The sequence below is a fragment of the Thunnus thynnus genome, chromosome 10 (assembly GCF_963924715.1).
Source record: "Thunnus thynnus chromosome 10, fThuThy2.1, whole genome shotgun sequence".
Taxonomy (NCBI): domain Eukaryota; kingdom Metazoa; phylum Chordata; class Actinopteri; order Scombriformes; family Scombridae; genus Thunnus; species Thunnus thynnus.
The window spans coordinates 10,437,783-10,464,539 of record NC_089526.1 but is presented as its reverse complement, the minus strand read 5'-3'; the positions used below and the strand labels follow the sequence as shown (position 1 = coordinate 10,464,539).

Sequence of the window (26,757 nt, the reverse complement as noted above, 5' to 3'; positions counted from 1 at the left end):
CCTGAGAATAGCAAACAATGAAGAGAACAAAATGAGTTCATGAACTTTGTGAGTCAGAAAAAAAAACCAAAACATCACATTCATTTTTTTATGTACAGATGCAATCATTCCATGTATTTCATAGGTCACTGATAATACTGAACTATGTTGTGTGTAAAATGTGAATATATTACTGTGGGGAAGAAATTCAGTCATTCTGCTACCATTTCAAACAGCTCAGAATGTGGCAGTAGCTGTTGGACTTTGTCTACTGCTCTGTTCAGGCACAAGGCAATCAGATTTATTTTCATATCTAATCTTGAAGGCTGATTGTCCACATTGTAATTGAAAACTGACCATATTGGGTTTGTGTATTTAGAGAGTGTAATAAGTTGCAGTAATTTGTTGTCATAGTGATGGCACATAAATGCACGTGGCATGACTCTAACTAGCTAGAAACATGTAAGCTTTGGCTGTTTATTCTGCTTATTTTAGTCTAAAGCCTCCTCATTTCTACAGCTTCAGGTTCGTTGGTTGCAGTTCTTGTCAATGACAAAACACTTAAAATCTATTTAAGGGATCAGATTGAATTGAATTTTATAAGATGTCATTTTAATTTCACTTTACACCTCTTACAAAAATGGATAAAGTGGGATCATGTGTTCTTAGCATATGCAAACATATCAGATTTTAACCATCTGAACAGAGCTTTAGACTATCATGACATTGTAAAAATACTACTGTTGCTTTGAAACATACTGTATGCCATTATGTTAAAATGGAACTTAATACAATATTTTCACTTTGCTGCCTGTGATACATGTGGGCCCACAAGGCTATCACTCATCTACAATCTAGACACGTGATCAGAAGAGGTCATGTCTAAAACAGATATTGGTTAGAAAAGAAGTTAACTTAGGGTTTCATGTATAAAAAATTATCATCTTTCTAAATACAAATTCTGTTTGTAATGTGGTTGTTTTGTTAAACTTCACTTGACAAAGTAAACAAAGACTTTACAAAAAATATATATATAAAATAAGGAATGAGTGATTTTTGTAAATCTAAACCCACCACTTAAAACTAAACACACAATAGTTTACAATTGTGTATAAATAAATACAACCAGAAAGCATGTTCCTGAGATCTGGCGGTGAAATGTATTGAAGGTCCCAGAGGTTGTTAAGTGTGACTCAGCTCAGCATAAATTTTGTCTATGCTTTAACTCAAAAGTAGAGTTTAAGAGTCTGTCTCTGAATTGTCAGCCACACCACGACATCAGAGCAATTCATCTGCTTGAGTTCTGCATTGTCACTGCTTCCATCAACTATCCCCTCCCCCTTTTGTTAAAAAGGCTACTACAGAGAAACTTCACTTCTCATATTTGAAAAGCAGCTCTTAGGTCATAAAGATTAAAGAGTGGAGCATTATTCTTGAATTTGTACCACCCAATCTCCCAGAAGAATTTGCCTTGATCCCTCCTCACATACTGCATCTTCATCTTCCTCTCCTCCCTCCTCCTTTTTGGGACCAAAACAATGATCGTTCTTCCTCCTGTATTCACATCTGTCTTTGGATATACTTCCAGGATCGATTACAGGCATCCAGTTTTGTTTGTAACCTGATTCAAATATTCCATCACTAGATGGTGTGCTCTGGAGTCCTTTGTGGCAATCAAGAACAACTGGTTGAGTCTGGAAATAATGAGTGTTGCAGTACAGCTGAGTTGGTGTGTTTACACTGCTATCATCACACCCAGAGTCCGACCACTCTGAGCTGTCTAAGCGCTGCAAGGACGTTGTTGATAGCCCCTCCTTCTCGTAGTCTTGGAGTATGAGGTCCGATAAAAGGGGTTTTCTCTCAGGGTTAAAAGGTGATACTGTGCCATCCGTGCTGCTCTGTAACTGAGAAGTGAGTGAAGGCAACATGAGTTGTCCATTGGGATCCCGCACTGTGTGCAACAACAGCGGCTTGGCTAGATTGCTCTCACAGGCATCCAAATCAGGTAATGTTACACGTGAGGTTAGCTTTGGACTTGTTCCACTTTTATCCCAGCTTTCTATGTTGGAGGGAAGTGGTAGTTCACTGTTTCCTCTGTCTTTTATATTAACCTGCTTGAGATCTTCATTCTCTTCAGCAGGGACGTGGACAGCCACTGAACCGTAGATTTCAGAGGACTGGGTGCTGGTGTCCTGCTGATTTGGCACTGGACCATGCACCCCTGTTCCTACAGAGGAGCCAGTGCTGCCTTGCCAAACTTGGCAGGGGATATCCTGAGGGGAATAACCTCCAGACCCAACGGAGGACACATTTAGCTTTGCCTGGATTGTGGCATACACTATTTGGTCACTTTGAGTGCTGACTACTGGTTTGGAAAGGATGAGATTTCTATCTGGAGACTGCAGTACTTCTGGCATGTTGTCAAAAGTGGTTACCTGTTGTTGAAGATAAGGAAGACACCCTCATCAAAGTCAAATAAGTGCTTGAATTTTGTATATTAATCAAAAATATTCAGAGATATAAAACCTTTTACTGTACATCACATCGATGTAAAGAGCAAAGCCAATATACTTTATGTACTTTATAGAAAAATAGAACAATGTGCAGAATATATTGTGTTGAGCCTATATCACCACACAAGGCCTCAACCATATCACATTTGTCAACATTGATGGTACCATGAGTCACTAAAACCCTGTCTCATTTACTAAAACAACATCCGCAATGTTTCAGTATGTTTAATTACTTTCATGTTGCTGCCTCACACTGAAAACGCGTACAGTATTTTATGTGAGAGCTTCCAGTAAGGCAACATTTCCTTGTTGTTACCCAGAACACACCACTGGAAACTGGAGAAAGAGCATTCTTACCAATGACTGTGGCATGCTCTTTTCCTTTCCACCTTTCACATAGATGCATGAAAACACAACTGCTATTATGACAATGGCTGCCAGAAGAGCAGCACTCATGAGAGGCCATGGTAGAAGCATCCTATGGTCACCTGAGAGAGAAGAGAGTTGGTGTCATAAAATAATGTGGGAAAACACAACACATCTGCAAAACTAGGTAATCTTGATCACTTTAGAGCATTTAGTTACAAAAATTCTTATAGTCACACACAAGCTCAGGCATGTTCTCAGGGAGCAGCACTGTACAGCATGCCTGTGACGTAAGACTGGCGAATACAGGATATTCCTGGATGTTCTGTGACTTTCCAGAAGCACTTATGTTTAGGTTACCAGAAACTTATCTCAACAGAAATCTACACAGCAACCTATAGAAGTGGAATTCCCCCTTTAGGATTAGGATAGGTATGACTTTGAGTGCATTTTGAAATTGAAATATTCAATTCATTGACAGTGTCCATACTGGGTTCACAACCTCCAATTAATCATGTTTCAATTATTTTAGGTGCTATAGTGATAACTTTAATCACCAAAAATTTAAATAATTTTGATTCAAAAGAGAACAACAAAGAAACAAACTGAAATTGCTTGTGAACTTGTGTGATATAAAAGTATTTCGCGTGTTGTCAGAATCAATGTCATCTATGTTTGTTTTTGTCAGGTTTAACAGTAGAAAATAAACAGTAAGGCAAGGTGGGAACATACATCACCTTTGCAAGCACACTGTGTAATCTAATCTTCTGTCTCATCAGTAAAACAACAAAAGAGAAGGGAGAGGTCACAAGCACTTATGAGAACACATTTCTAGGTGTCAATTGTTAAGTATTTTTAAATGTCAGGGATTCACAGTATGAATAATATGGTCATCCAAGCCAAAACAAATGTTTTCTTTTCACTGCAAAACCACCCTGTGCCTAATTTCAACCAGTGGAGTGTAGCTGTAGCTCTGACAGTGATGCATAATGTAGATTCAGGCATATAAAAAATTTACAACTAACTGTCTTGATTTATTACCAAACACTACATTGTTTCCAAGTGGCTGCGATCACTTTAAGAGATGAGCACAGACTACTTGAAGTCAAATGTTTAAAAAAAAAAAACATAAGATAGAAAATTTCGTCAGTTTCTTAATTCTGGCATTTTCTTCACAGCAGGTGGGTCCTTGAAAACTTCCTAGTAAGATGTTAAGTGTCACACTGTTGCCTCAAGTGAAATCAAGTTTTTGTAAATATTGTTAAGTTTTTAGAGTTAAGGTTATTTATTAACTTTATCCATTCAAAATCAGCTAGTAATCACTACATTAAAGAAAGGTAGGTTCACTTTTGAACAAATTAATCATCCGCACTTTTACCTAGTATGAAATATTGGTGATTATTTTCCATAGTTCTGATACTACAGATGCAAATTTCAAGCAATTTCCTTAATTGATTATTGGATGTGTTAACAAGTTAACAATAAATTACAATTAAGTTTAAATAGACATAATTTAATTTTAAGTCATATACTTCCTTTATTCACTATTCAAAGAATGGACAGGCATTTTCAAAATATCAGATATAGTTATAGCTAATAAATAACCCATTTTTCTTTACTTTCTCAACATAAACATGAGAAGTAACCTTTAAACAGGATACACCAATCTCTTCACAACAGAGATGATAAGCATAACTTGGCCACATGATCGGGGTGAGTCAAGTACCAAGGGTTGCATTGGTGGGGCGTGTTGCTTTAGATACTGGTGAAACATAATATACGATCCAGGAATTCCAGTTTGAGCAGTAGATCCATGATATTGATGGCACCAACCACCAAAACACTGCATAGTGATTTACTTGATAATACTCAGTAATACTTATACTGGTCAACATTGTCCTCACCTGGTAGCGTGACACAGAAGGTGGCACTCTCACTCACTGGGCGACCCTTTTCACATGAAGGCCTGTAGACCACATAGCCACAGTACGTAGTTTGGTTGTTTTTCAAGTTGATGACAAACTGGCCAGATGTGTTTTCCTTGACCTGAAGACACAGTGGGTCATAAGGATGACTGATTAATTTAGTCCATTGCAAGTTGCACAGGTCAAATAAACAAGCAATAGAATATGAGCACAGTGTAATAGTTACCATATGAATGAACTAAATTCACATAACATACTTCAGTTTTTATTAATTATTTAAAAAAATAGAGAAACATCACTACCAACATTAGAGCACATTAATAACTTGAGTGTAGTTGTTTACCTGTGTTAGTCTCTGTATTAAGTCCCAAACTTGTGTTTTAAGTTTTGGAAGTGATACACGACTTTCTTGTATCTTTACTTCTTGTATGATATCATGTCTGACAGTTTGTATTATTGTGTTACCAAATTAATATGTGAATATATTATATTGTTTAAATGCATACTGACCTGTGCAGCCCACTTTGGGGAGGTGATATGTAAGGTATATACAATGAAAGTTTTGATGGGCCCACTTTTGCTTCCGTTGATAATGTCCGCAATGGAGACTCCCTTTGGCCCCAAGGGCAGGGTGACGTTAACATGCAAGGATGCCCCCTTTGAATATGTAGAAAGGTTGGCACGACCAAAAACAGCTTCAGAGACACAGAAAAATGAAAAGTGAGAGATGGACAAGGACAGTGAGAAAAATTAATTTTCTTTTCATGAAGACATAGGTTTTCTTTGGAGCTTCTTACTGTCTCGTAGAGGTGTAAACCTGATGGTTCTGCCATGAAGACTACCATTAATGTACACCCTAGCTCGGTAGTGAACATCATAAAGTGATGGGGTTTCATCAGTCAGGTCACAGAACAGAGCAGTAATGTTCTGACACTCTGGTTTTATCTTGAACTCCTCCGTAGTATCACTGTAAATAATGCAGTACAATGTGATCAAATATGGAAGTCAATTGACAGTACATTACTACAGGTACAGCAGAATGTGCAGTGTGGAGTCGGATTCCCGAAAGATATCTACTATTTGACACAACTGTATATTCACAATTGAATGTTATTCAGAAAAGAAGTTGATGTAAAACTCTGCAGTACTTGGCCACAATGAATTAACACAAAGATCATCTCGACCATGCCAAATCACCCATTCATCATTTGAACACACAGTGACTTTTTTGAGGGAGACAAATGACAGCATTTTGTTTTAACAAGGAGCTGATATTGAGCGGGCATTGTTAAAGCAGCCCTCCTCTGCAGCTGGTCTGTTGCTGGAAGTCACTCCAGCAATTCCAGGTGACAGTGGATTGGAGAAAAGTCAATAGGATTGAGGTGGCACTTGAAAATTATCTGAGAGACTGCGTCATGAGTAATTAGACAAGATGAAATTTCCACTTTGTTGAGGCCGTTTGTAGAGACACAGTGAAAAGGAGAAAGGAAAAAATTCCTCTTGCAAGCCATGAAAGCATACTATGAGTGCTCTATTTATCTTCATTCAAAAAGAAGAGCAGAGTGCAGTCCATACTAATGACTGTGAACAGGCCCATAACTATTCTTTAGCTTTAAAAAAAAGCTTTCTTGAAAAAGTGGAATCATTTCCATGCTGGGCACTGTAGTTTTTAGCAAATGGTACTCAGACAGGAGGAAATGTTGCAATTGTTGGACATTAGTTTCAGTGGGGGATATAGTGCACTAGTGAGTATTAACGGATGCACTACTGTGTACATGGGAATGACTCACAATGTAATACAGTACCCATGTTAATTGTAAAGATGAAGCATGTGACCCAGCGTGACATTGTGGCTCATGTATGTGTTTTTCATAGTTTCTAGACAACAATGGGGGTCAACAGTACTGAGGAATAAGGTGTTGGCCACCCAGACAACACATGTTATAAGGATTGATGCATTTTTGGTTTTGGTCTTTTCATGGGATTTGTTGACAAATTTGATGAGAAATATATAGACATATCCTTTAACTAAAATAACATTCTTTGTCAGCATGAAATATTATTCCAATGACAAAAGCTTTTGGCAAAATACAGTATCTGCTTCCATAGATACCCAGAGACCATCTGGTGACCAGGGTTGTTTTGAGTCCCATTACAAAATTGCATTTACAGTCCCTTGACATGGACATCTACATGATGAGCTAAGAGGGAGTTTACCCTGCAAACATATTTTTCCTGGTTTGACTCACCCCTCCATATGGATCTGTACATGCAGGCACAAAGGTGAAAGAGGCTAATGGAACAAGGAGTGTAATAATACTCACTCATTTGTCATCCCCGTTCTTACCTCCAATACTTGACGCTATAGAGGATTTTTTCACCAGTGAAGGCAGGTTTTGCAGGTTCCCAGTGGAGTACATTGTAAAAGTTTTTGGAGATGAAGGTCACCGTGCTATTGCCAGTCGAATGACAAGCTGTAGGAAAAAAGGGCAGAGGAGCAAAGTCTATATGCTATTTATTTGTTCTCATTCAACCCATTTCCAATTTTAAGGGATAAAATTGAAAAAAAAAAGTAAAATCAGTAGCATATCAGTAAAATTAATAATTCTATATCTTAATGTTATAGATATTACAGTTGCATTTTTTTATGTTCTGCAATTTTTTACACTTTATGCTAAGTTACAAGTAAATAAATGTACTATTCTGTACTGTGACAAGAGCTGTAGACAGCTTTTAGCATTCAGATTACATCTTGCCTTGATGTGTGTTCCAGCCCAGATTTTCAATCACAGCACATAATGTAAATCAATTAAAGCATCAGCATTCAGCCACTGCAGCTTCAGAGGCACAGTCACTCAGTTTTTACACTACAGCTGCTATGGCCTAAGCAATACAGTGAACACACACTGGATTCAAGACCTCAGGGATATTGCGTAAGATGGACTTTGTTTTTGCTGGTAGTTGTAACTAAAAACTGCTTTGTTCCTCAACTTTGTCGGTCACATCTTTGATACAAGGAAATAATTACCATCTTCCTGTCTGACATACAAGGAAGGGATACAGAACACCATCCTTTAGTGCTAACAATATACTCTCCTGTATTTCATGGCAAAAGCAATTCATACATAGACCACATTTTCATGATGTTGAGGCATAACTTACCAACCCAGGGCATATTACAGTTATAATGTCATAGCCCTTGTAGTTTATTGGATGTGAAAGACACAGGGTTGAAAATTACACACGGAGTAGTCCATTCAAAATTAGCATTTTTATAAGCTGTACAATGATATAATCAATATTACATCAGCCAGACTCTAAAATGAAATTGCACTTTCCATTGATCACTATCATTTAAAATGACCAAAGTCTGAATTGTGTTCTGGGACTCTCATTCAACTGTGAGGGAATCACTCTCTGTTGAATATATTACTTGACTTTATTGCATTGGTGTTATTATTTATTTCTCCTATTAGGACTACTTTGCAAAGAAAATGATCCATTAAATGTTTGACTGCCGGTAATCAAATTCTGCAAATAAAAACACAGATCCATGTTGGCTCCTTATTACTCACCATCGCAGAACAGGAGGAGGATGATGACATTCATAGACCACATCTTCATTGGATACGTGGGTCACAATAAGAGGATACCAAAGTCCAACTCTGAAATGGCTCCCCTATTTTTTGAGTTCTAAACAAAAGCAACATGTAATACACACCACAAAAAAACCCCTCCAAAAAAACCAAAAAACAAAAAACAGATAAAACTGCTAATCTCCGAAATCCCCCCAAACAAAACCAGAATCAATGTCAAAAGGGTTACAGAATATCAAAGTTGTATATGATTTCAGTGCATTGTCCTGCCTCCATTCCTCGACCATCTCTGATGTGCTCTGGGAAAGGAGTGGCTTTATTCAGGTGTGCAGGTGTACTTTGGCATATGTTATCACTTTGTTCCTGTTTTTCTGCTTACTGTATGTCCCGCCCACTTACATTCTCTCTCTAGACTCTCGACTTCCTTCCACCTCCCTTCTCCACCTTGAGTCTGCCTCTCTCTCTCTCTCTCACTCCCTCTCTTTCTCACTCTGCTTGTCTTTCAGGTTATTTCTGGTTTCTACAGTTAATGGGAAATGATTGACTATATACTTCATAAGACAGAAAATAAAAGAAGCTGATCATAGACACACTATGATGAAGATATGTGTTTTGGGGGGGTTAATGCGTTGTTGCTAACTTGGGGGCTAACCCGCTTCGATAGATGAGTATTTTCTTTGTCTTGAGGAGCTGCTTTTCCTCTGCTCCACTCGCATTTACCGTCACTTTTCTGCCACTCGCTCAACTACATAGCTCATTTACACACTCACAAACACACTACCCACACACACACACACACATTGTCCTATTCCTTAACGGAGCTATGCTACAGTCTTGTACCTTTCACGTAGATGTCCTTTGAAGAATGAAGAGAGGGAGGATGACTCTAAACAATTCCACAATAATGAAGGACACATGGACACACTGGGATAAATGTACGAATATGTAGATAAATGGTCTTAATTTAGGTCTCCATTGCTTTAATTATGGTATTAGAATAATGATTTAAAACAACCTGGCAGACATGCCTCATTATGCTCTGATGTAAACCTCATATGCAAAAATAATATCAGTTATTTCAGTAATTATTAACTCGCTTGTGTACACACGCACAAAATCATAGGCCTGTCTAATGGTTATCAGTTGTTGTATAATACAGTATCATAGTTGTATCATACAGCCAGTACACCAGAGGAGGGAACAAAATCAACATACAGTTTCTAATTTCCTTAAGTACAAAGTTGATTTTCTTTCTGGTTGGCTGATGTATTGTAACAAAAGTTTGCTATACAGTTAACTTGCTGTGGTTGGTTGTTTGTCATTTTGAAATATTGGATAAAAACAGTTATGTAACAAATTTAAACACATTTTTGTTCTATACATCTCTAAAAATAGTAAACTTGCATTGTTCCATAAGTGCATAACTAAAACACAGCTAATTCACTCACTGAGCACTGAATTAGGAACACCTCTGCAATCTAATGAAATCCAATACAACATTTCTACTTTAACGAAGCTCATACATTTTCAGTTTTTGTTGACATTGTCAGAAAGATGATAAATCTACTTCATGTTTATTATTGAGGTCGTAGTGGGTGGTCATGGTTTACTGGAGTGCCTTATATATTGAAAAGTGTTCCTAATATTTTGCCCCCCTCATGTATGTTAATGGGGTGGACAAAATATAAGAACACATTAATATGCGGCTTTAACAGTACCCACTCTTCTGGTAAGTTTTCCACATAGTTTTGGAACCTTGCTGCAGGAATTTGCTCCCATTCAGCCACAAAAGTATTAGTAAGGTCGGCCACTGATGGTAAGGCCTGGCTCACAGTCTGTGTTCCAGTTCATTACAAAGAAGTTGGATGGGGTTGAGGTCAGAGCTCTGTAGAGGCCGTCAAGTTCTTTCTCACCAAACTGGGAAAACCATTTCTTTGGCTTTGTGCACGTCATAATTAAAATACCCAAAAAATAAAAAACAGCCCCGGATCAAAAGTAAAGTGTGGACACAGCTGTCCCCTACTTGTATGCAACTCTAAAGATGGTTGGCAGGGTGACATCCTCAAACAAGATACCTACCAACTCACTTGTTACATGCTGTTTTGGATTAGAAAGTAAGGCTAAAGCCCTAAAATTTGATTAAACTAAATGTATGGTTGGTTTAACTCAGAACAGTGTAACTCTCCCACGGGTAAACCAACTAATGCTATTAAAATATTTTGTGCCTCTACAGCCTTGGAGTTATAACTTATCATATTTGCGTGACGAGGCTATTAATTGCGACCAGTTCAAGAGATTTCTCCTCCCAAACTGTTTCATTTAAATATTTTCTAAATTTTTCAACCTAAAAGGCAAAACCTATCTAGTATTGCACAAGAAAAAGGAATTATTAGAGAGAAAAATTGTTTAAATTGATTTATGTTTAGCTTATCCTATTAATCATTACAAAATGTGAAAAGCCATGAGGCTGATACACATAATTTCCAACCCGAGCTGCATAAATGAGAGTTTACATGTTATGGAAAATGATTTCACTTACTTTTAGTTCAGTGTTCAAACTACACATGCTAAAAAAGTGGTCTAAAACAATTTGCTGCAAATCATCATTAGATTGTGGCTATTCAAGTACAGTCGAAATACAGTGTGGCTATAATTCCCTCTTTTCAGTGAAATATTTTAAACACCATCAGATTCAAACCATTAAGAACACAAAAACACAAGCTCAGTCATATATCAAATACTGGCAGACTATGATTGGGCAAAGGTCTGAATAAATATTTTTCATGAAGGTAGCTTGTACTGAAATTGCCTTTGCAAAAATATCACACAGAATTATTGTTGTAGCATAGCAAAGACAGTCTCACTACTAATCTAATTTACATCCTTATTGATTTCTGTCTATTCCTAATATTGGATGTACTGATCTTTGTGTACACAATCTGTCTATCTTCAAGTGTTGTCTATTTTCAGTGGGTTATGGTCAGTAACACCTTATTATAGACAACAACATCCTAGCAATAATTTGCTTTGATGGTTGATTTTAATTAGGCTGTTGTTTGACTACTCTGTAGTAACCAGTTTCATGATAATATGCCACCTGGCTACAAAATAATAAAGGCCCTGCCTCCCTTGTAAACCTCAGAGAACGTGCTCGCTTTAAATGAAAGTTGTCAAACAGTGTTTTACATTGGAAGTTGACTACTTGTTATGCTTGGTAATTTTTAGTTGCCAAACTAATGAGATCTTTGGTTGAGTTTGTTGTCTCTTCAGGAATTCATGAGTTCATGTTTTATGCATTTCAATATCATACTGAGGAATAAGAAAAAGGTAGATTGGTTCTGCCAATTTTAAAGACCTCAACGTATGTCATAACCAAGTGGGTGACTCCTGGTCTGAAAAGTGAAGCCAATGCGTAAGTGTCTTAAACCTGCATTCTTTCTAATGGCCATCAGGGGACAACTCCACTAGTTGCAGAAAGAAGTCTAGGAGAAAATGACCCTACTTCACACTTGATTTATTACCTCAGTAAACTGTTCCCTAGTGAGTTTATGGTCTCAATTGCTAGTTTCAAGCCTTCTTCAATACAGCATGATGTTCATTTTGTAAATTATGGTCCTGTTTAAAGTAAAATAGTAATGCAGGCACGCTATCTTTGACAGCTACGTATGGCAACTCCATTTGGACATACAACATTAGAGTTGAGTTTAACAGTCTTCTGTCACTGCTCAATAACTACTTTACAACTAAATCAACAAAAACGTTTCGAGTATTATCAGCTTTTGAGAGATTACATCTCTAACGGTGTATTTCACCCCAGCCTATCCATCCATAAGGCTAACATTCGTCTGTTCTGTATTGAACTACAACTCTTTGTCTCTATTTCTAAGATAACAACGAACAAAATGTGCGGTGCAAATTGGGCAGCGATGCAAATTGGGCAGTGACTGGTCAAATTGCTAAACTCAAGGCTTCAAAATGGCAGTCAACAATCCAATGGGTGATGTCACGTGACTATGTCCATATTTTTTTTACAGTCTATGGTTATAAAATTTTATATGGACTATTGCACACTGTAGTCATGACTCTCATTTGAACGCACAATCGGTGCTGATAAGATAAAATGCCACCTAGCACAATCGAGCAACCATAAAACCTGGCAAACCAGCAAATGAAAACTTTATGAAGCACTTTTGCTTGGTGTAAAGCAAAGTATGTGATATAATTGGTCTTTTGTCCCATGAGATGCTTAATTGCTGCTGATCTATAACTAATTTCCCCAAAATGTAATAGTAATTTACATGTGCTGTCCATCTGCCAGTGCACACTGGATTCATTTATTGGGCCTTAAAGCAGAAAATAAACACTAAATGATGTGTTATTTATGAGATGTTGATAAGATGAAAAAAACATTGACTGCCTCTGTAACAGTTTTGTTAATGAGCAACCTATTACTGAATGTCCTCTCTCCATGCCTTCTCAGTCCTCAAAGTTTCCCAATTCCCTTTGAAGCTCGAAGTAACTTGGGTTGCCAGCAAAAACACAATAATCAGCAAAATCTATGCTTTTCCTGCACAGTGTGACACTGTTTCCAGTATGGCACCTTGTTTTCACTTCACACTTCAATGAATTTTATTGTAAAAGAACCTTTCCTTTTCCCCCTGTCGCCAAATTAATTCACAGTGGAGGCATCCCTGAGAGGAGGAAAGGCTTTGATGTTGTTGGACACAAACTGAGGAGATGAGATGTACTTCTGTAGGCTCTTGCACTTCAAGAACTTCATCAATGAATCATCCTTTGCACTGTCACAGCAAATCAAATATATCTTGCGTCTCTCACCTCGCCAGCCTGTTTGAGTCACAAAGACTGAGCAAAACCTTTGATCTAATTCAGTAAACACAGGTTGGACTGGGCAGATTCTGGCTCAGGATGAGGTCTCTGGGTGAGGAGAAGCCATGAAATCGATTTTCCTATTTGAAGTCTGGTACAGCGCATACACATTACAGAATCCCACATAATCCATCTTTCAGTCTTTACAATTCATGTTTAAATTTGGAGCAGTTTAAATTTCTGCAAAACAGTATTTCTTCCCTATGTTCTTTACTCTTAACAATAATACCCTTATGACTCAGTATCAGTGTATAGTGCCCTTTATCTGTCAGCGCTGTTCTTTATGTATTGTGTGACAAACACAATAGATACTGAACAAATAAAAGACTGTAGGCAAAGCTTTCAATCAAGCACAGAACACAGGCCTAAAGACACCAGAGTCCAATTTGTCCACTTGTGTGACTTTGAAACATGGACCTGACAATGTGCTCATCACAGGGATTGGCTGGAGGGGAGGAGGATGATTACAAAGGATACTACTACATGTCATGAGTTCTGTTTCCCCACTAAAACTAATCTAACCCCCCTTTGGTATCACCTCCACCACCAACAACCATCATTTTCCCTCAACTTTCCCTGCTGAAAACCTCCCAAGTGACATTAATGAAAGCTCATAGGTAATCATGAAAACCAGACAGATGAGCTGTACTTCTAAGCAACAAAGAAAAGGTGTGTTTCATACAGTGTTCAAGGGAAGTTATCGCTGAGAGGCTGACAGGTCACAAACAGACAAGTAGACAAACAGAGACGGGCTAACAGATGAGCTACTTAGTTTACAGACAGGCAGAATGAGAACAAGATAAAAATACAGCTCTAAAGATAGGCATTCAGAAAACAGACTAGCTGCCCTACACCGGCAGGTAAACAGATCATTCTCCAAAAGACAAGCCAGGGAATTTACATCAAGGTGATAATCCTTGACAACATAGATATTGATATGTTCCCATTAAAGGCACACCAGAGACTGTACAACCAGCCTTATTCTGAACTAAACTGAATATAACTGCACTCTTTCTGCATCTGCATTAATGGCCTTTTAAATACATAAAGTTCCTACAGGTTTCTCGGCTCACCGGGGACATATAACAGATAAATCTGAACAATTTAATCAACCACAACAGAGAGGTGAGAAGGTAATTATAATGAGGCAAGAATGTATATGTTCTGAAGTATAGTGGAAAATAGATTGATTTTTCTGAACAACACGCTCACTAACGTCCAGATAATTGTGTTGTGAGATGTGCCCTTTTCATAACTTAATGAGGAATGATTTTTTATGTAAAACTCATCTACAATGTGTCTTGAGGCAAAGACCCTTGGTTTGATCAGTAATATGATTTGTGTGGTGCATGGCTGGCCTTATGCCATGGCATTATCCAAACTCATCAATTAACACCAGATGATTATAATTTTAGCAGGGGGTGGAGATGTTTGTGAAGGCAGTGTGTCAAAGGGGAAAACTGATGGATGAAACAGCATTAATTCTTGGATGAAGAAGAAATGCAATGAAGAAATGTACATGGCCGCTTTACTTTGCAAGCACACCAATACTTTTTGCCTTTCACAATTTCTTATTTCAGCATGAGGCTGTTGATGGGTACCTGAGTTCTTGAGATGAATTATTCCATCTGTTGAATAATGCATTACAGCCACACATCTCTGATCACCAGTAGTCATGAATGAAAAAGATCAGACAACACAATACCAACTCGGCAGTAAAAGGATAATAATAGTCATACTTTGGCCATGGAAAATACTTTTGATTGGCGAAAAGAAATATGAAACATACCACTGGTTAACAATTAAATAAGATTTAGATCACTACTCATAATAGTCTAGTCACATAATGTCAATGTACAACTAAACTAGTGGTTTCCCACCTTTTTTGGCTTATGTCCCCTAAAAACAACCTACCTATTGGGACCAATTCAACAAAAAGTGTCATTTTAATGATTTTTTTTAAATGCCTAAAACACCTAAAATTAACCAGTATTTAATAATAATAATAAAGCAAAGACTGGAGGAAATGTCTGAAAAATGAACATTATTTGTATGAAACATATTTTTACTGCTCTCCTATGCTGTTGAGTTTTTCTCACAGTATTTCATGGCTGAATGGCAATGGTAGAAGTACTGTGATGTCTTTTTTCCCTGGTTGGCTACAACTATTGCCAGATACAGTTCTTACTAGTAATATACAGACACAGTAATAAAACTAGTTGGGATGGCCACTTGAAACCAAGGCACCATTAAGGTGTTTTTTTGTGACAAGAGTCAAATAGAGCAGACAGATAAATTAAATTAAGAATTTCTTCATAGGTACACCTAAAAATGTATGAAAATGTTTTTCTTCACTCAAATGTTCTTAAACTGTTATCACAGAAGAAGGTCTCAGGTCAGAACATTAAAATGCTGGTTAAGTCCATGTGACTAGAGCATGCTGTTAACACAGCCCTGCCTGGCTGTGTTTAGCTTGCCAAAGTGGCTACATTTTGTTCTAACAAAAATAGAGAGATGAAAAGGGAAGCACGCAGGAAGTGAAGAAGCACTCAGACCAGCGCTGTGACTATCAGCAGTGCAGAGTGTGTGACTATACAAAGGCCCTGGGCCTCTAGGGGACCAGCTAATACCCCCTGCCCATTCAAACACATGATAGCATTATTGCATTAGTGGTAATGACTGTGTTTGATTTCTTGCCAATGCAACAACCTTTATAACTTTCATCAAAGCTGAAGAATAACACGTGTAATACTGGAACACAGACATGGAGCCCAAAAACAGACTCATGGGGCAGGACAGGTGAAGTAAAAATGATCTTTACTTGGCCAATATGCAGAAGAATTTACAGCAAAAAAGACCATTTTAGAGGGATAAGGCAGGCAAGCTGGAGTCAGCTGAAAGGTAGATGGTCATAAACAAATGCAGGTAGGCATAAGATAACGAAGCCTGGAACAAAGGCCCCTTTATACTGTGCAGCTTCAGTTATGTCCAAGACGAAAGATGAGAAGACAGTCATGAGAGAAACCTGGTAAAATCTTTGGCCATCAATCTAAAACGGTGGTCCTAGATGAGACAAGTCCACTGACAACTGAATCAGTGTGACTATCAGCAGTGTAGTTTGTGTGACTTTCCTGCTTTTTCAAAACATATGACGGGTGCAGATGGATGACGCAAGTTGATGTCATGCCTCTGCTTTTATGTACTTTTTTCTATTTACATTGTAATGCTACAGTTCACAATGTACACAGATCGTGACCAAGATTTTATTGTAGCTGTCTTGCACAATGTGACATGCAAATAAACTCACATGACTGTTGGTGCCTTAACAAGAACTGTACATTATCTTTTATCTGATAGGGTTAATGCTGTTGAGTTGCAGCTGGCTGAGCAGGTAACTGGGTCAGGTGATGAGCTGAAATAGAAAAACACACTAGTGATGGCTGGTGGACAGGTGAGGAATAGCAGGTCAGAAACAACTAAAGAGTAACTGAGGTAGAGGAGGGAGGATAGGGTGGAGAAATTGTGCCTACAGTACCATGATGGAAGTCTGAAATAGATTCATGGGGGTCAAATAGAGAACAAAATAGACCACAGCCCATGACATGTGTTAGGCCACAGTTTCTGCCTGATACACAACTCCAGCTGACACGACCCATGTGGCACAAATGTAAGTATCCTTGAAACAGGATGGTTAGAGGGAAATGTAACAGTGATGGAATTGGTCTTCTTTTGGTGAAGCATATTTAGATGATACTATGGACTGGCTCAATAGATACCAGCATCATTCTTTGCATGAGGAATTTTAACTTGTTCAATTTGTGTTAAATAGTACTCTCATCTCCCACTGAAGTGAGACCAAACCTGCTTTTTCATTGTAAACCGCTCTGGCTCAGCTAAATGTAAATGTACTGCAGATTTATGCCTCAGTCCAGGTTAGAGCCAACTTTAATGTGTATAGGCCTTGAGTAAATCATTGATTATTAGAGTAGAGACAGCCAATATCCAGCAAACCTAGCTGTGAAGGTTTAATGCCAGCCTTGTCATTTTTAACTCAACATTAGTGAGTGATGTGGATCTGCAGCAGCCACCTTGGAGAGCTAAAGATGAGGCTAGTGACAGAGTTTACTGCAGGCCCCATGCGTCATCCTGGGTTGACAACCATTATCCATCATTCTTCCCAGGGAAGCAGGCATATTGGACATTTCATGCGTGGATAAAAGACAAAATACATCACAATAGAATCATGCGTAAATGAATGCAAGTCCCCTCTGGGCTTTCTCTAAGGATTCACAAATCAAAATGTGACAATTCAAAGACACAAACCAGCCCCTATCTTGTAGCTTGTGTAATATTTTACTGATCTGCACTTCACCTTGGGAGTGGAATTATAAAGTAGTCGTAAATGTGTCCTCCAGACAGAATAAGGTGTCCTCCAAGTCACAAGTCCATTTGTGTCTGTTATTGCATTTTCAGAGATGACTTAAGATTCACATGGGTGGCCTTTTCTCCTTCTCAAGAGTCAATGTCTGTTGTTATGGTGGTAGCCATTTATCTGTATTTTCAGTGTACAGAGACTTATTTCTCCAAATATCAGATGGCAATGCTATAAATAATGATATAATACTGTAACCCTAACCCCTAAAGAGCAGGTGTTTTAACAATCCTTCTGAGCAAAGACTGTTTGGGGAGATATGACAGCTGTTAGGTTAGTTAGAACTGCAAATGACACAGTATTAAAGAACACAATAATGATCTTCCAGAATAACAAAAATTTAAATAAATGTCCCTTGTACAAAATGAATTGGCTTTTGTACTACTCCTGCTTTTCAGTAGCTAAAAGTAGAGTTAGGGGAAAAAAAATCACATAAAAATCGAAATTTTTATATCCAATGATTCTGAATCACTTCACAAATTCCAAAAGGTGGAAGTTTGTAGCGAGAGCACAGTTAATTTACTGTGTGCTCAAAACATTGAGCTTGCTTACTCGCTGTAAATCAGTGTGAATAAATACACCAGTGGCACCCCTAAAATATAGGCTGAATCCAAATGTCTGCCCTCTGGACTTGCAGACTTTTGTCATGATTTACACCGTGACATGTTCACCATCATCACATCAAGTCTGTGAGGGCTCTGAGCTGCAAGGGGATGAAATGTGCTATGAGACGGGACTTAGATGTAAGGCCCCAAGTGTTTTCATGGAGATTTATTGAAATTCCTGACCCTGTAACTCATTTCAAAGTGTTTTTCTGAGCAGTTCTCAATGGTTTTGTCACTGGCAACTTGTGTATGATATTAGCACGGTCTGCCCGCAAAGTTCGCCAGTCTGCAGGTGCTGTGAAGTCCAGCTTTTGGAAAGTTCTTTGCACAAAACTGTTACTATGCCTCCCTTTTTTATTTCCTAGCTGCAAGCCAGCACTGTGACCAAAACAAACTGTACAACACAAAAGTAAAGACGTGCTACACAGACCTTTTTTTCACAACGGGTGGGTAGTTTGTTAAAGTCTACTAAACATCTTGAAATCCAAAAGGTTTTCACATCATGACACAGAATGTGGTTTCTTTGCAGCCCTCAACCACAGCCTTTCAAGTCCTCCTTTCAAATTTTTGTTGTTTAGAAGAGGGCTTGCATGTCCTTGTTCGCAGAGCATCGTATCCTCAATTAAACTACACTCACTAAGCCGTTCAGCACCGGGATTATTCTGCATAGTAGTGACATTTTGTGTGTGGCTATACTCCCATGGGTTTCTCTCACATTTAGAAAGCTGCTTACCCATTCTGACAGCATGGGAGACTTTAAGCCAAAGCACATAACACCACCCTTCAAAACCAGTCAACGTTGAAATGAAATTAAATGAAAGATACAGAATAGAACAAAAGGTTCCGAGTGGCTGGTTAGAGAAGTTGGTTAAATGAAAGTATTCCATTTCTTAACCAGCAACAATGGCCTCACTTTCAGACTGGGATTAAGAAAGAGAGACTGAGATGCAAAGACAGAAAAAAACTAGAGACTGAGAGAATGATGAGAGAGAAAGTTTAAGTAAGCAAAAGTAACCGCAAATAAAAGAAGAATCCAATATATCACAGAATAAATGTACTGTATAGAGCTCTGCGAGTAAAAAGAACAAAATATTTACCTTAGCACTTTGCTAACTTTTTGACATTTTGTAACAGCCATACCCTGGCAACATGTATATTGTAATGTATAATAAAGAGGGCTCTTTGGCCACTCTTTTGATGTGTGCTTTGAACCTGGAACCAGACTTTTTAATGCACTTTTTAAAAATTTTTTCTTATACCTTTATTAAATAGGACATTGCAGTATATCAAGACAGGAAATATTGGAGGGATTTCACAATGTCAGGATTCCCTAGACATTCTTTTCTTCACTTTACTCACTCTATGAACTTATTTGGGGAATTTGTTGTTGTCATCTCAGTGAGTGAGGACAATAAAACATAACTCTCTTCTTTAGCCACAAGGTCCAAACTCACTGTGTGCTAATGTACCAGTCGGGCAAGGGCGTCAGAAATCTACTTGCCTGAAGTCAATTTTTACTTGCCCCTATACAAATTGTTTTATTCATTAGCGGTTTATCAAATAACAACAAAGACTAAAGTTAATTGTCATGTTTATTTTTTTTCTTTTTAAGTAAATGAAACAGAACAAGGACACAGAGTTTCATAGATGTGAAGCAACAAACATTCTTGCATATGACCCATCGCTAATATATCACTGAACACTAAATTCTTTTGATCATTTTTTGCGAATACATTTTTTAGACTTCCACTTCCACTCCAAGCTTCCTGATTTCCCTCTTTAATGTTTCTCGTTCTCAAGAGTATTTATGGCAGTGAAAAATTACATGCTCCACTGATTTCTCTATTTGATAGTGCTCACATAATCCTGAGGGATGTTTGTTTCACGCATCACACTACTAGCCTCCTCAAATCTTGATTGGCCAACTGTGACTGCCAATATCCTCTGATGCATGCAAAGGGTAGGGGGCTATGCTGTGTGCCAGAGAACGAGAAGATAAGTTATGAAGCAACAACGATTGAAAAAAATGATTGAAACTTTTTTTAATTTATTTATTTTTTTAACTTTTTTTTTTTTTACCACTTGGCAAGTGAGTTGCTAGATTTACTAGCCCGACGTGGTGGGGCAAGCCTTATTGTTGAACCATGTGCCATACAAATGATGAACTTCTTAAAAAAGACATTATTATAATAGATCAAAATTATAAAGAAGGTACAATTAATTAGTATTCATGTGTTCCATGTCTGTAGTAGACTTGAGAATTTCTTTTGTGTTTGTAAGGCGCATGAACAAGCTTTTACTCCAGTTTATTTGTATTTTTCTAAATTCCGGGCAAAAGGCAGGAAAACGACTTGGACAGGTTGACAGTCTGTTGCAACCACAGCCTAGAGGCGACTGCCGGGTAAAACATGTAAACTCACATAGAAAAGGAACAGCAGTAAGATTTGAATCACGACTATCTTGCCGTTAGGGGACTTCATTAGTTGCCTCAATACAGCTGTGATGAATATGGCACTTACTACTTAAAATTATGTAAATACTCATAACAAAGTAAAAATAACTCATAAATCATTTCATTATTTTTCAAGATATGTGCGTTTATGAATCATTAACCCACTATCCCTAGAGAGCAGTATTTCTCCCTTTGAGAGCTTCTCATATGATAATGCCTCAGAACATAAATACACAGTAAATGTCTGTATTGTTGTATAATAAGTTCCCGATATTGCCCCTCTGTTATCGTCTGCATGACTAATGTATTTTATATGCTGTAAAGCTGTGTCGGCTGACTATGGACTTAAAATAATATAGTGAAATAATGGAGCAATTCACAGTACATTGCACAGTCTTTGAATACTGTTTACTCCACATGGAGACCATAAATCTGTATCAGCTCATAGATTTGATGCACATAAACAATCCAATGTATTCTGTATACATTGGATTGTTTATGTCGTACACAGATGCACAACAATCCTAATAAACTCAATTACTTAATGTTAACATAATTTTTCTAATGTACTATCTTTCTTATGTAATATCATGTGTTTGTTTGCCCATGCCAATACTTCCAAAAATTAATCTGTTAGGAAAAAGAAAATCTCTCTTAATAATGATTGGCCAACACATTTACTCTAAACTGTTACTAAAAGCAGTTGTAGGTCATTATTGAATAACTGCCACCCAGTGAGGTCACTCAATCTTTTTGTGATAGAAATTTTCCTAAATTACACATTTCTTAATAAAAAAAAGTGAATTAGGGATGCACTAGACAGTTCTTAGATGTCTAATTTTGAAATGACTTAATTTTTTATACTAAATACTTCCATAAATGTTAAACTGCAACAAAATATCATCCTTGACCTGTCTTTATTCTGTTTTCCTTAAATTAATTTACCACTTACCCATTTCAATTAATTACTTCTGGTGAATTTTCTCCTTTTCCACCACAGATTAATGAAGTTAATTTTATCTTAATGTTATTAGGCTTCTTATTTGGATTAGTTTTTTTTTCTTCTTTAAGAAAAAAGTGATTGCTGACTAAGTCTTCCTAGAATAATGAGTCATATAGTCCCATATATGTATTTGTACTATAAATTAAATTCCATTATAGATTAAATTATTTATTTACTTTAATCTGAGGATTGATTTCAGTAATTTGGATGAAAGCCAGTAGCTTGGTAGAAAATATCGATGTAGTACTACTGTTTTTGTGTTCTTTTTTTTAAACCGCTTACATTTTAGGGCATCTCTTCAGTTGCTTTCAGGTCCCTTAATCCTGTCTTGTTTTTTTCTTTCTTTCATCTTCCCTTTCTCTTCGTCATCTCTCTTCCTCACACAAACACACAGCATATTTCCCCTTTAGGCACCCGTGGCGTTTCGCCTTTCTCTTCTTTCTCAACCCTACTCTGTTTTGCCCTTCCCTAAAGATTTGATTAATTCATGGGCGAGAAGAGACACTCGGAGCACACATTAGCGAAGGAGTTACCAGGATAAGAAGAGAAGAAAGCTGTATACCCATGACCTCCAGCGAAGATCTGTGGATGCTTTGGCTTGGCCCAGTCTGTTCATATGTGTGATCTGGAAATCTCAGAAAAAAAAAAAGTTAAGAAACCATGAATTTTTTATAGAAGATTATGTTTCCCTAAGAAATTTAGGCATCTATCTGAACATGTAATGAAGGCAAAAATTGCCTACATGAAGTTTCTTACTTCAAAATGCCCTTGAATGCAAATAACAAGGTTTTTTCTCTATTTCAGACAAGATTAATAAGTAAGTAGTAGACTTTATTAAGACAGCACTTTTCAAAACAGCACAGTGCTTTACAGGAGGGGAAGAAAGAGAGATAATACAGTACAACAAATGAACAAAATCAAAGCTGTATGTAAACGAGTCCATTGAGCCAAAGGTTTATTGCTTACTTCCATTCTCTCTCTTGTTTCTCCTTTGTAATGCTTGATTCTTTAATATGAAACACAGACTATTTCACAGAGCACTGGCAGTTTGTGTTAAATTGTATTGGGATGGTTATTGATACCGACTAAATATGGCACAGTCCCACCTAGAATATTTTTCACATTTAGATAGATATTAAAAGCATATTGTACATGGTAATGTGCCCTTTGATATTGTTTATAGAAATCTGCTCTCTCACCGGAGGAAATTTTGTAAAAGCTGCTCAGGAATTACTCGAGAAATGACGGTGTAATGATGGTACTCTAGCAAGAAATAAGAAAGGTGTAATCCTTTACTAAATGATCTTCTGAGTGCTACATTTCTTAATTCCCTCTGTTAATTAATCTTGGATAATCAAACTCTTCTCATTCACAAAAAGTAAACCAGTAGAAGGCAGGATGGCTGTAAACTTTTAATCACTCTCTTCCTCTCCTCATTTGACTCTGGCTCAACACTTTGTAGGACCTCTGAGGCCACATAGAGGAAATAATCATACATAAATTAATGTCTTAATTGTAATTTGAGTCTGAAACTGTGGTCTTGTCAGTTTGGAATTGGGCCATTTTGGGCTGTTGATGACACAAAGAGGCTTGTGCTCAAGTGTATACTTGATAAATGAAAGCAGAAAGGAAGACTGACAGAGGGCGTCTTCCTAGTTGGTCTAGTAGTTTGGGTGCATATCATATAACCGCAACGTCCCCAGGTTGACTCCAGCTAGGAAGTTTTGTTTTATACCATTCCTGTATCTCCACCATCAACTGTAAATGCAAAAATGCCCCAAAAACAAGCTTTAAAGGGTTAGGCAGGCAGACAGAAAGAGACAGATGTAGAGAAGGAAATTTTAAAAAAGAAAACAACAATAATAGAAAAATAGAGATAAAACAAGCTTATGGACAGGTAACAAGGACTGAATAAAAAAGTTACATCATCATGCTGTTCAACACACATTCAAGCTTTTGGAAATATAAATGAATCTAGAATTTAAATGAGCACTGAAAGTTTTTTTCATATCCTCTCTTTTAATCAGCTAATTAAGTGAGAGAGAGAAATGGGGAGAGCGCTAGAGAGGAAAATGAGACTCATGGATATCAAAGATTTACAGTATCTGTCTCCATTTGCCCCACTTCATAGTTCTGATTAGAGGACTGTAAATAAGGCCCGTTCCATTAACCTTCTGGATAAAGTAAAGGGCAGAATTTTTCAAGTTGTCTCATGATTTAAACATGAAGTTCACTTTTTAGTTCCCACTTTACTCTCAAGTTTTCCATTTTAACATTGCAATACAACTTTAACTTAATTCATTATACATAAGCATTTTAGGGATAATAAGTGAATATTAATTTCTTGTATTTCCTGGGTACTGTGACCTTGGACAAAAATGTTGCCTCGAGGATTTAAAACCCTTTTCTGTTGTACTTATTATAAGTCACTCAGAGCACAGTAGGGGTTTCAGGTAAATATTGAAAATTTCTATGTAAATTTAGACTTCATCTTTCATGAGGGCTCCAAGCCATACAAATATTAAATTACTTGCTCAAGGTTATCTGCCACTTTGCACGCAGCCATTCCCACCCATTCTCCATTCTTAAGTATCAATCTAGCTTCAGAAGTTGGCAAGGACGTCTGTTCCCATTTCTGAATGTTAAAGAAGCTTTCTACTGTAATCTTTGTCACATCTCTTGCTCCTTTCAAAACCTGAATATACTCAATATCCTACCTTGTGCAAAGCAATCACATCTGAGCGCTACGTTTTAGGCAGGAGTGTCATATGTTAAGGGTTAACCAGATAAAACATGATGAATTGACTGTCACAGACGTTTATCTCTCCATTTATTCTCCTACTCTTAAGATAAAGGTTAAATAGAAGTTGCTCATCATAAAAACATGCATCCATGAAATGGAAATGTGTTTGTGTCTTTATCTGCAGATAATTCACCGGATAGCAGAACAAATCGATTTCAATAGTCTCAATAACATTAACCATCACTGGACCATATAACCTCACATCATACATTGCATGAAAAAGCACTGCAGAGCTGCAGAGAAACAACTGTGAAAATTGGAAAATCTAATGTGATTTATTAACATGTCAGAAAGCAATGTCGGTCCAGCATCCAGCTGTTTAAAAATTTACATTTTTGTGTTAAATACGTCAATTTAGATAGCTACAAAACCTGAGAAACAACAGCCTCCAGCAAAATATGCAAGATAGAAAAATAAATCTTCGGGGATGTTTGTGATCTCTGTCAGTGTTATCAACCAGGAATGCACTGATTACATTTTTCTTGGCAGATTCAGATTGCTGATTTTTTTTTTTTTTTTTTTTGAAAGCCTGACCTGCTGATACCATTTTCCTTTAGTTTGATATAATTAACAGCCTACAAAAAATAAATAATTGATTAATTTAAAAAAATGTACCTGTTCTCTAATAAACAACTTAACGGTCTGCATATAAAACACTAAACAGATTAATCAACTTCTCCAAATGAAAATAAAATGCCCCGGGTTACATAAAATTATGACATTCTTTCTACTTTTTCAAATGAAAATAAAGTGCAGAAGGTCACAGAACTTAGGACGTTTTTTTCTACTACCATAAGTAGAATTCCTTCACAGCAGACAATCTATTTAAGTGCACAGATGCAAAAATACAGAGTGAATAAAGAAACTGACCTGATAAATACAATATAAAACACACTATGAAATGTTGGAGAGAGTAAAAACTTTCTGTTCTACATGCTCATTGAAGAACGCTTAATTTTATGTTAAAATTATCTCTGATGAAAACAGGGATTTCCCAGAGTTTGTCAAAGCTCTCAGAGAAATTCCCATTTTCATCCAAGATTATGGTAAGAGGCCGACTGACCTGATGTCTTTGGCTGACGGCTGCACCGATTGCAGCGCAGTGATCATCTGGGGGAGGTCGCGGTGGGAAAGAAACCCGAGTATGGAGAAGTGCATCTTTAGAGATTATGAGTATAATTGGTATGAGGTAACATAACCTTGTTACTCTCAATAATCGGGTGTCTTGTCTGCATGTTCACATGCTGATGTTCTCGCTAGTCAGTACAACTGCACTGCGACGCCAGATCGCCTATAGCATTTGGCTTTATAGTCAGAGACACCTGCAGGTTCCAGTCTCAGCCAATCAGGCGTAAAATTGGCTGGTTTTGATTGGTGGCCGATTGAACGGTGCACTCATATTATCAACTGCTGTTTTGTAAAACAAATCATTACAACTCGTATTTCATTAAGAATTGACTGAATGAAGGCTGCTACTAGAAGAAATTCAGACAGAAAACACTTCTGTATCTAAACTCAGCTAGATTCAACTTTCTCGTCTTGTATGACCCAGAAATACTCTACGGCCCTGTGACAAATTTGTGGGCTCCAACAGGGAAATACTCCCAAAATACTTGGAAACGGTTGAAACAGGTCAGCGGGAGAACTTGCCAGATTTTTTTTTACTATTATTTTTTAATGGTTGAGAATCCACAGGGCCATGATTCCACTGAAGCTCTGTCTCCTCTCCCTGGAAAGAAAGCGAAAACTCAGATAAGATGTGACAGGCTGATAGCTGCTCGCTGTGGCTGCTTTGGAAAGCAAGACAGGCTGTGTTTGTCTGATGAGAAATGCTCTGGAGGAAGACAGACGGGGCTGGGAGATAGTGGTGGTGGAAGAGAGAGAGAGAGAGCAGGGCGGGAGAGAAGCAGGGTGGTACAAAATGAAAATGAAACAGCAGCGTTGGACTGTCTGATGTGACCTTTTGCAAATAGATTTTTGTAAACTCCCTTTTTTTCTGGAGAAATGAAGGGTAATGACTGTGGCATTCTGATTACAGTGTTTTTTTTTTTATTTGTGGAGATGGAGCACGCTCCTATGCCCACACATAAATATGCACTGAAACACATGCGCACCCACACACTAACAATATATGCCATGCGTGCTGGCCAATTTTCAAAGGAAAGGTCAAAGCTGACAATGATTTGAAACCCTTTT

The 26,757-nt window shown here is 37.5% G+C and overlaps 1 protein-coding gene and 1 long non-coding RNA gene across 6 annotated transcripts in view; one reads left to right on the top strand and one right to left on the bottom strand.

Annotated features, from left to right (window-relative positions):
- The window catches only part of LOC137191076 (uncharacterized), a 127,024-nt gene that overhangs the window by 29,845 nt on the left and 70,422 nt on the right, over nucleotides 1-26,757 (top strand). The window lies entirely within an intron of this gene.
- ifnlr1 (interferon lambda receptor 1) lies at nucleotides 570-8,739 on the bottom strand. The gene is made up of 7 exons (XM_067600889.1): nucleotides 8,359-8,739; nucleotides 7,131-7,257; nucleotides 5,581-5,750; nucleotides 5,294-5,478; nucleotides 4,763-4,904; nucleotides 2,850-2,980; nucleotides 570-2,414 (listed from the first exon to the last, which is right to left on the bottom strand). Exons 1-7 carry the CDS (start codon nucleotides 8,405-8,407, stop codon nucleotides 1,407-1,409), a joined length of 1,812 nt encoding a protein of 603 aa, XP_067456990.1. The 5' UTR covers nucleotides 8,408-8,739; the 3' UTR covers nucleotides 570-1,406.